The sequence below is a fragment of the Pterocles gutturalis genome, unplaced genomic scaffold, assembly GCF_000699245.1.
Source record: "Pterocles gutturalis isolate BGI_N339 unplaced genomic scaffold, ASM69924v1 scaffold8170, whole genome shotgun sequence".
NCBI lineage: Eukaryota > Metazoa > Chordata > Aves > Pterocliformes > Pteroclidae > Pterocles > Pterocles gutturalis.
In genome coordinates this window covers 12,438-22,478 of record NW_010145813.1, presented here as the reverse complement: position 1 = coordinate 22,478, position 10,041 = coordinate 12,438, and the positions used below count along the sequence as shown (strand labels likewise).

The following is a 10,041-nucleotide window of genomic DNA, read 5'->3' as shown; positions in this document are numbered from 1 at the left end:
GTGTGACAGAGGACAACTGAGGGCCCGTGGTGTCAATGGTATCACTCCATCTGTGGTTTTGGCCTATCTTATAAACAAATATCAGCCTTGCACTTTCATGCAAAAAAACCCCCTCCTCTAATTCAAGCCTCTTCCCATATTTTAATTCACCATGCAAGCAAGAAATGGTTTAGTCTATGTTAGGGATTCGGACCATGCAAAGATTAAGGGTGGTTTCCAGTCTGCTTGTTTTTCGAACAATTCAATTCCTGAACTGAAATGCATTGTTTCACAAATGTTAAGAAATAAACGTAACAAAATGCTATGAGGCTACCCAAAATCTCTACGTGGAGTAGTAGACCCACAGCCTCCATGGCTGCCAGGCTCTCCATCCCTGAGTTCTGGGGGGTGCTGGGAGGGTCCAAGCCCCCTCCCCATCCCCATCCCCGCTGGGAGCCCGGGCAGCGATGCTCCCAGGGTTGCTGTACCAAGAAGGGCGGTTGACTCAGAACCGGAGTGCTCACTCAGTACGGGGAACGTTACCCGACTTACTGGTGAGTAATCCCAAAAGTTTAACGTGAGGTAGGGAAGCAGAGCACTGCAGTTACAGTGGGGGGGTGAGAATTGGAGCTGGGTTGTATTTTGGGTTTCCCCCACGCCACCTCGTACCTCCCAGGCTTGGGGTTTCTGCGGGGGAAGCAATCCCCGGGTTCAGGTGTGTAAAACACTTGGGTGGGTGGCAGAGGAGGGTCGAGCCCCACGGCTGCTGCAGGAAGCCCTGCTCCAGCACCAAAACACAGGGTAGAAGACATGAGAAATATCAACAGGCCTTCTTCCTCTTCCTCGTGGTGCAGCATCACTTCTCGATCCTGCAGCGCTGGTCTGGGCAACGCTGAGCCACTGCTATGGCTCCTCTGGATGCAGCACATCCCAGCTCCCACCCACGGCTCAGACCAAGGCGGGAGGAGGAGGAGGAAGAGGGGAAGCAGCTCCACCATGGCACCAATGAGACATGCAAGGCTGCAGGACACCCCACTGCGGTACTGGTGACATCCAGCAGCCAAGGGCACTGGCTACAACAGCCAACAGCAAACATGGGGAATGGGGCTGAGCCTGCAAACATACGTGCTCGTGCTTCACTTGCAGCACAAAGCCAGCTGCAGTGACAAGCGTCCGTCGCAGGACTGGGGCAGAGTCACTTCTCTCCACATCCCCATTAACCTCAGCTCCTGTGCCCTCGCTTTGGGATAAGGAGCCCGGACACAAGCATTGGGGATTGCCGCAGAACCACGCTCCGCTGCAGGCACGCGGGACGGTTACCTCTTTGTAACTCAGCGCTGCCGACGGTCTGAGTGGAGGAGCAGGACGGAGGCAGCTCAGGCTCCAGGGTTTGAGGATTTTAGGGGGTTCCAGAGGCCCACGGATCTGTCCGGCTGAACTAAACGTCTGAGAAAACAGATGAGAAGCAAATGAAGACTGTTAGCCACCAAACAACCTAGAGAAGCGGAGGGAGATGGACAAGGGTTCGCTGTGAACTCCTTTGAGAGTTATCTATGAGGACACATGTAAAATGGCGCAAGCACGACATGGTTACAAGCCAAACTGCAGGATGTGTCTTACAGCTGTACACATTGCCTCAGTATCAAGGTGCACTGCCGAAACAGAGAGATCAGGCAGTGCTGGGGGACCCTCGGCAGCAGAGAGGCCGGGGAGATGGGATGCTTACCGAATGGGCACTCCAGGACTGTGTTTTGGATATGGTGTTGCACGTCCCCTTGGTCAGCCTTTGCAAGTGCTCGAGCCATTCGTGCAAGTCCTGGCTGGTGCTGCAGGACACGGTGATCCGCTCCATCACGTTCCCTGTGGCAGAGGGTTAAATAACTGTCTTTAGCAAGCGGTAGAGACCCAGGAGGAAACACAGGGTGATCTCAACTCGGCACAGCAGCAAGTGGCTCCTTAGTTTGCAAAGACGACTTGCATGTTCCTCCCAATTGTCCCCTTCAATTTTTCTCATTACGGAACGTGAGGAAAGCTTCTGGATGACCAGAGCCATTAATCTGTCAATAAACAAGGCGCTCACGGCTGCACGGGATGGACCCCGGATGCAGATGGGGCACGCATGGCACAGAGCAGTGCTACTGGGGCAGGAGATTTGTCCCATATGAAAAACTGTGGTCTCCAAAAGCAGCCTGGTGCCAGAGACAGAGCTCAAGGGCACTAGGAGGAGGTTGCCTCAACCACGGGGGAGATGCTCAGGAACTCAGACAACACATGGTAAAAGAGCAAAAAGAAGAGCATGGTGCAGTGGGTAGGGGGAGGAGGACCAGTATCTCCAGTGGCAACTGCTGTTTGGACTGGGAGGACAACCCCAGGCAAGGGCCACACTGACCTGCAATTTCAAACATGTGCTCATTCCCTTCAGCATCTTCCAGCTTTGTCAGCGTAATTCCTGTCAAAGGCAGCCTTCCCTAGGAGAATTGAGAAGGCGTTAGTGTCTGCATCTGCTCCTGTCCTGGAGCTGGGACAGAGTTAACTTCCTTCACAGTAGCTAGTGAGAGGCTGTGTTTTGGATCTGTGCTGAAAAGAAGGCTGATCACATTCTGATATTTACAGCTGCTGCCAGAACACTCAAGGATTTTTCAGCTTCTCTTCTGTGCCAGTGTCTGCAGGTGCAGGAGAAGCTAGGAGGGAGCACAGCCCCAATTACTAGCCTTAGGATTCAACCTTAGGTTTAGGACTGAGACCCAAATTGGCCAATGGTATGTTCCATATCATGCACGTCATGCCCAGTATATAGATGAGGATCTGTCCAGAAGTTCTCGCTCTCCCTCTCTCAGTCAGCTCTTGGGCTCTTCTCTTTTCCAGGATTTTGGTTTCGGGGCTCTCCCTGCTCCAGGATGATTAGCTGGGAACAGGCTGAGCCTTGGTCATCGAGTGGTAAGCAGTTTCACTGTGTATCACTGATTTGTCTATTTGTATAAATTACTATTATTATTATTATTATTTTCAGTTTTATTGTAGTTTAGTTACTAAACTGTTTTTATCTCAACCCACAAGCCTCTTTAACCCTTTAATTCTCTCTCCCATTCCCCGGGGAGGGATGGGAGGGTGAGTGAGCGGCTGTGTGATGTTTCATTGCCACCTGGGTCAAACCACAACAGCTTCCCAGTGGGTGTTGTTCCGCTTGTTTCTGCCAATTCCTTTCTCTTTGAGAATCGCCATTAAAAACTAATTTGTGAAGGCTTCAGACCGCAGGAAGAGTCTCCTTTAACGTTTGGATCTAGATTTCCCTGCACAACTAGGTCAAACCGCTGAGAAGAAGCTCCCATGACAAATGAGTCATCTCCAGCTCATCTGCCACCCTTTCCCTTCACTAGGTGCAACCCCTTTTTACAACCAAACCAGAAGGATTAATTTGCCTTGATTTTTCTGAAAGCCTTCCCTGTCCCTCTGTTTTGCATGCTGAACTGCCTGCTCACCTTACTCCTACTGGTGGGTAAAATCAAAAAACCCAGCCAAATCCTTCCCAAAACTCCTTCATCACCTTTGCATAGGACATACTACATGTCAACACAAGAGCATCCTTCTTCTGGAGGGTATTGATGATTTCAGGCAACTAGAGAAAAGCCAAGCTCCCAACAGCCTGATTGCAGCCATTCAAATGGTAAAACACAAGAAAGGTAGCCTTTTGGGATGCCTTGTGGAGTGGAAATTTTGGGCTCTTTACAGTGGGCTTTATAGTAATGAAGTATTTTCCAGAGATGGCCCAACCCTGAGAGACGGCTGGCTGGTCATGTGGGGCAAAACCCGACAGCTGGGTCAGAACACCTTATGCACACACACACAAATCTTGAGAATAGCATGTAGGACAACATGCTGCAAGGGTTTGGTTTTCTAAAAAAATAATTGCACAGCATTCACACTTACCAAATGCTGTTTAACCAGCTGGCAGGACAAAGGCACTAAGTGTCCTGGCAGGCATGGTAAAACCAAGCCCTGGGTCCCAGCCTGGGGCATTTGCATCACAACAGAGAGGTTTAAGGAAACAGAGGATTTGAATTTGATAAGAGCTATCTGATTTCCTTTTTCACACCTCATGCATTGCAGCTTCAAATTAAGCATGCCTACCTGATAGATGAACCCACTCATCCGTGGGCTTGCAGACAGCATCAGCAAAACGTTTGAAAACAACAAGAAATATCGCTCTTCTTTCTCCTGTGGGGATAAGAATTTAGGTTAGTCCAGTTTGCAATGCATCACAAGCACTGTCCTCCGGCAGACTGAACCTGCTGCAGCTGGAATCACAGCCTGCAAGAGACCACCCCCAAACAAATTATTTTGGCATTTTATTTTTTTTTACAGCATCTCACTTCTGTACTAGTTTTTCCTGCATACATTTTTGTCTGCATCCTGCTAATCCTCTTCCAATCATTTCAGAGTGCCTCAGAAGACCAAGACCTTATGTTCCCCAGCATTTCACATCCCAGGCAAGACTCTGGGACTAGACTGCACAGGTCTTCCCTTCCCAGTGAAAAGCTGCTACAGCAAGCAAGCAACTCAGTGATAACGGCACTTTCCCACACCAAACATGCAGTGTGCACGGCTTTACCACCACCGGGGAAGGTTTGAGGCAAGCACTCGTGTGACGGTTTAGGACCAGTAACACAGGAATCCCTCCAGTTACTCCCAAAGCACAGTCAGCTCTGGAGTGGGACGTCACAGCAGCCGCCGCGCTGTGCACAGGACGTGGCAGAATGGTTACGCTAACGCACACTTTCAAGTCACTCTCATTTCTCAGAGTAAGTCACAGGGGAAAAGGAGGGAAAATTAACGTGCCAGATGACACTGAGATGATGCTTTTGTATGAAAACTGTGTCACCAAAGGCCTGAAGCTAAGCTGCGGGGGCATGATGCAGTACCTGACTCCAAAGACACGCACATTGTACAGCTCTGGTCTAGGTAAAATTTTTTATCAGCATTATTTGTCAGCACTTGGCTGGCCTGGGGTGAGAGTAGCTGCCGCCTCGCATCGCTGATCCCGTGAGCAAGGGGGTATTTGGACACAACGCCTTTAGCCAGGAGAAGCACCCCCGCACTCACCTCGCTTCCCCCACACTGCACCATAACCTGGGACATGTAGATGATGTTTCCCATCGTTTTGATGTCCTCTCCTTCCCAGCGCTGGATGGATTCAGAAAGGATCTGCAGTTCGAGCTGTTTCCTCTTCCTCAGCTCTTGGCACTGCGACTGGGAATCACAGCAAGGCGCTCCGTTAGCCAAGGGGCAGGCATGATCCCAAACCATCCCAACAAAGATGGTTACACCAGTCATGCTCCCACAGCCACGTGGGCTCAGGGCTGGTCACGTCAAGGGATCGGGAAAGCTTGCTTTGGCTTCATTACACAAAATTTGCTAAAAAAGTCACACCCTAATGATTTATGAAGTAATGAATACGTTAAAATGTCAAAGAAATTGCAAACTGCACTGAGCAAACTTTTCTTTCCAAACCAGCCCTACCTCTGAGAGTACAAGGTCATATTTTCCAAACCGGGACAGCCGCAGAGTTAAATGTCTCAAATTTTGCTGCTGCTTAGAGAGATTTTGCCCATTTTGCTCGAAGAGCAAAGAGAGCTATACTTGCAGCAATGCAAAGCCCCCATGAATCAGATGGGCGGATATTTTCTAACCAAAATTTGCAAATGCAAAACCAGGACTTGGTGCAATATTTCATCAGTGCAGTAGAATAGCACAAAAAGAAGCTTTTGAAGGTCCCAGAATTGGAAAGACTGCACCAATGCTCAGCAGCTAGGGACTGGTAGAGATCCATGGAGCAGCCAGTCCTTCAGGAGCTTTCAGCATGCAGAGGACAACGCTGACTGAGCAATGACAACCCTGCAAATTCAAGCAAAATGTGCTTTCACTGACCCCTCTGCCAACAGGGAAAATTGCTGCAAAGCCAAACCCTGGCTCAGTTTTCACCAGCTGCTTCTTTTTTTCCAAAACCCTGTTTCTGACAGAGATTTTCCTCTTTTCCAGCTCAGTTTCATACAAACTCTTTGACTATCCAGATCGTCAAAGAAAGAGTCTGAATTGTATGAAAACACACAATTTTGAGCCAGACTGTGGGGGCTTCCTTCAGTTTTACAGCTGTTGTGTGCTTTGATGGCTCCCTGCATGTCCAAATTCAACATTCCCAGGATGCAAATCCATATAAAATCCACAGCAACCCACGGCAGTCAGTGCAGATGCGATGTGGCTCCATGGTCCCTGCCCTGCCATTGCTTGGGAGCATCCCTGGTCCCACCATAGGAACATGCAATGGTCACAAGGGGCACCTCAAGTCCGCGCTGAGCCTTTGCAGTCACACTGTAATTACATCCAATTGCTCAGCGCCCAGGCACACATTTCAAGTGAAACCATCCATCACTTACGAGCATTCCTAAAGATTAATGACACCTTGTAATTTAACCGAATTATTCCCCTATTATCTACAAGAATAAATGGAAAGGGAGCTGAGTTTCTAGGTAAATGTAACATTATCGCCCTTTCCTGTTTTCTATGAACTTTCTCCTCCCCATCTTTTATCTGCACTGCTAAGCAGCGAAAACTTGCATCTGCTGTGCTAAGGAAGGAAGTTGGACCACATCTGGAGTGGTTATAGTGAAAGGCATTCAGTGGCTACAAAGCGAGAGAGACTCTAGCTTTTTTAATAACCGAAAAAAGCTTTGCCGGGTAAAACCTTTGCGCACGTGGATGGCTTTTCCCCCTCTTTTTCCTCTCAGTGCAGCAGGACTTCGAGGGATGTAGGTAACACAGTGCACAGAAATATGTTTATTCCCTCTGTCTCATCCCTTTGCTGTCATTTGGTCTTTTCCACGCCGATGGCCACGGCACCTGGAGCCACAAATTACCTGCAACATGGTCACAGCCTCCTGATGCGCCGGGAGCAAACCTCAACAAAACCACGAGTCGCTCCACGGGCTCACAGGGGACCTTCTTGCTGGCATAAGCAGTTGAGTCAGACACCCGCGTTCACCTTTCACAGTTCATCTGAACGAGCAAGGGATGCTCTGCTTTCAGGTCGCAAATGATTAGGGTATGGAGGAAAAAGGAGATGAAAGGGACCCTGCAGTCAGCACGACCCACACGTGGCTTTCTGCAGCAGAGGAGAAAGTCGGAGATCCTCCGTCTCCGCTGCTGGGACCACGAAGCCAGCGTGCAATTGAACATGCAGCCAGAGGAGCAGCTCTAGGCTTGAAACTTTAAATTAAGATTCTTTATAACCCATCTTTTCCATTCCAAAAGACCTTTTTTTCTAATGAGGAGACAAATGTCAGGCTTGACTCATTCTTGGTGAAATGCAGCCCTGAAATGGAGCATGCTATTTTAAGTATTGCCACCTACCACAAGGGACTTGAAGGATGTGATGGCTTTCAAAATGTCTTCATGATCTGCATGCGCCTCCTAGTGAAGGGAGAGAAAAATCCCTCAGCCAGCAGCACCAGCAACTGCCCCGCACAGCACCCACTGCCCCAGCACACCCTGGACTGCAGGAGCTCGCAGGGTGCTGGGGGATGCAGGGCTCAGGGTGCAGGCAGGACGGGGCCAAAAACCCCCAGGTACCTTCCTCACCACCTAGTTCAATATGACAGAGTTTAAAGCAGCTACACAATTCATTGATACCAATTTAATCATAGAATCATAGTGGTTTGGTGGAAGGGACCTTAAAGATCATCTCATGTCCTGCCATGGGCAGGGACACCTCCCACTAGCCCAGGTTGCTCAAAGCCTCATCCAGCCTGGCCTTGAACCCCTCCAGGGATGGGGCATCCACAGCTTCTCTGGGCAACCTGGGCCAGTGTCGCACCACCCTCACAGGAAAAAACTTATTCCTAATATCTAAGCTAAATGTACTCTCTTTCAGCTTAATGAGTGTTAAGTGGCCAGAACAAGAGCAGATATGATTTAACTTAGAACAAACTTGGCTTACAAAGAAAACCAGTCAACACAGGCAGAGGCGCAGGGTGGATTTCTGGTTTCACCTTCAGGAAGGAAACTTCCATTGGGATGTAAGGTATTCCAGCCATTGCCCCATCAAGGATGCAGTTTCCATGAGCATCAATGGGAACTTCACCTCCAGTTTTAAGGGAGAGCACATCTGAGCAGAAAGCTCTTAGGCCAGGGAGCAGGATGCTGCCCCACCTCTCTGACTGCAGCTGCGTGCTAGTACTCTCCCAACATCTTCTCCTGGGCATCTAAGGCCCTACATCATGAGCTCTTCACCATCCCAACCTTATGCCAAGCAAATGCTAAGGTGTCTAGGTTGTGATGGAGCTACCCCTGCGGCTGCTAGAGGCTGCCTGGGATCACTCACCTCTGAGTCTGGGATAAGGGCTGCCCTGGACAGACCTGTACCATCTCCAGCAGTGCAGGGTATACATCCACACTGCATACATCGATAGGGCATACATCCACACTCTTCCCACGGCATCGCAGCTTAAACCTCAACCCTACCAATTCATGCAACAAAACCCCCTCACTTGGCTTAGGAACTAAGAGAAACAGGCAATGCATGTGTCCCTAAATCCACTGCCAACCCCCCTACAGCATCTGGCAAAGAGCACGCTGTCCCTGTACGGGCACGGGGGCTGCAGCCAAGCTCAGCTCGGTCCCTGTAGCTCAGCTAAGCCAGGTGAGAGCAGGACAGGTCAGATTTGTACTGTGCCTACAGCGCAGGCTTTATGCCCTCTCCTCCTATGCAGAAGAACCCCTGGATCAAGCACAGAGACTTTAATCTGCTGGCTGGGATGTTGATTTGAATGATCATGGCTAAGCGTGCATAGTAATTAACTGGTAATTAATACTGGAAGAGGGAAGAAGCAAACCCAGTTAAAAACAGACCGTTACTTCTGGTTTCTTCACCTCCTTGCACTACCCCTGAGGTTTGCATCCCTGCAGCTGGAGTGCACCAGCGGGCAGATAGCAGAGCATTGGCAGAGGGATGGAGATGTCTAGTCCCTGGAGAGGACAAATGTCCTAAAGCTGCTCTGCCACCTGCCAAGGAAGTCTCTGTCCTCCTTCACTGCTCTCCCTGCTCCCAGGCACTCACTCCTCGCCCCCATGTCTGCACTGGCTGCCAGACCGATGTCTGCAGCTCTGCATCCACCCAGGAGCACCAGCCTCAGGCGAGGGGTGGGGATGTGCCTGCGAGCTGCAGGAGCAAGCAGCAAGGGATGGGAATCTCATAAAATTATAATAAAAACACTGATGTATTACCTGCTGTGCAAAAAAATACCAGCTGTAGCCTGACCCTGAACTCTGCTTTTCCTTGTGCTGGAAATGGCCCATCTTTGAGGAGGGGCTGGGGGGAGGAGCAGGCAATGCCTTCCCACAGCTCCCCCAGAATCCTTTACCACGTTCCTATTTTTAATCTGAAAGGCAGATAAATTCCCACGGAGGTGGAACACCTCCTTGGAGGGGTGGTGAGTACTTCCAGCAATGTGATGCTCAAATCCCAACAGGCAGAGGTGCCTCTGGCAGCCTGGGGGCTGCTCTCGTAGCATCAAGGGGCACAGCCTGCCCAGCAGCTCCACATCCCACCTACCTCCATGTGTCGCTCCAGCTCCTGCAGCAGTGTCACATATTTATCCAGCCTCAGGAAGGGTTTGCTGAGGCTCGTGGTTAGGATGAGAATGCCTGGGTTGGCCGCACCCTGGCTCTCCATGAACTTCTCCAGCTCATCACTATAAATAGAGACAACAACAACAAGAAGGAAGGCTCGCCACCGCTGAGGGCCGTGTTTTGCTGCCTCCCACGCTCTCCTCGTGGCCGGGGCTCTGCTTCAAGCTGTGCCTTTTTAAAGGCAGCTCAGCCTCCCCTGCGAGCACCCCCCACCGCAGACCTGTCAGGGCAGGCAGGGAGCCGAGAGCTGGATGCAGGGAGGATGCTGCGTGGCAGCGGGGACTGGTGTGCACAGCCTCAGGGTACAGCGGTGCCAGCGGCTGGTCCCCTGGCACAGCGAGGTCCCACAGGGCCGGGCGTTTGGTGGACAGAGGGGCTGCA

At 50.6% G+C, this 10,041-nt stretch overlaps 1 protein-coding gene across 2 annotated transcripts in view; it reads right to left on the bottom strand.

Annotated features, from left to right (window-relative positions):
• The window catches only part of ARHGEF6 (Rac/Cdc42 guanine nucleotide exchange factor (GEF) 6), a 25,503-nt gene that overhangs the window by 6,749 nt on the left and 8,713 nt on the right, over positions 1-10,041 (bottom strand). For both annotated transcript variants that reach the window (XM_010085501.1, XM_010085502.1), the window contains exons 7-13: positions 9,584-9,722; positions 7,384-7,443; positions 5,080-5,226; positions 4,108-4,194; positions 2,369-2,447; positions 1,706-1,839; positions 1,300-1,425 (exon numbers count right to left, since the gene is read on the bottom strand). In XM_010085501.1, the coding sequence (XP_010083803.1) occupies positions 1,300-1,425; positions 1,706-1,839; positions 2,369-2,447; positions 4,108-4,194; positions 5,080-5,226; positions 7,384-7,443; positions 9,584-9,722 (772 nt within the window). The remainder of the gene's footprint in view (positions 1-1,299; positions 1,426-1,705; positions 1,840-2,368; positions 2,448-4,107; positions 4,195-5,079; positions 5,227-7,383; positions 7,444-9,583; positions 9,723-10,041) is intronic.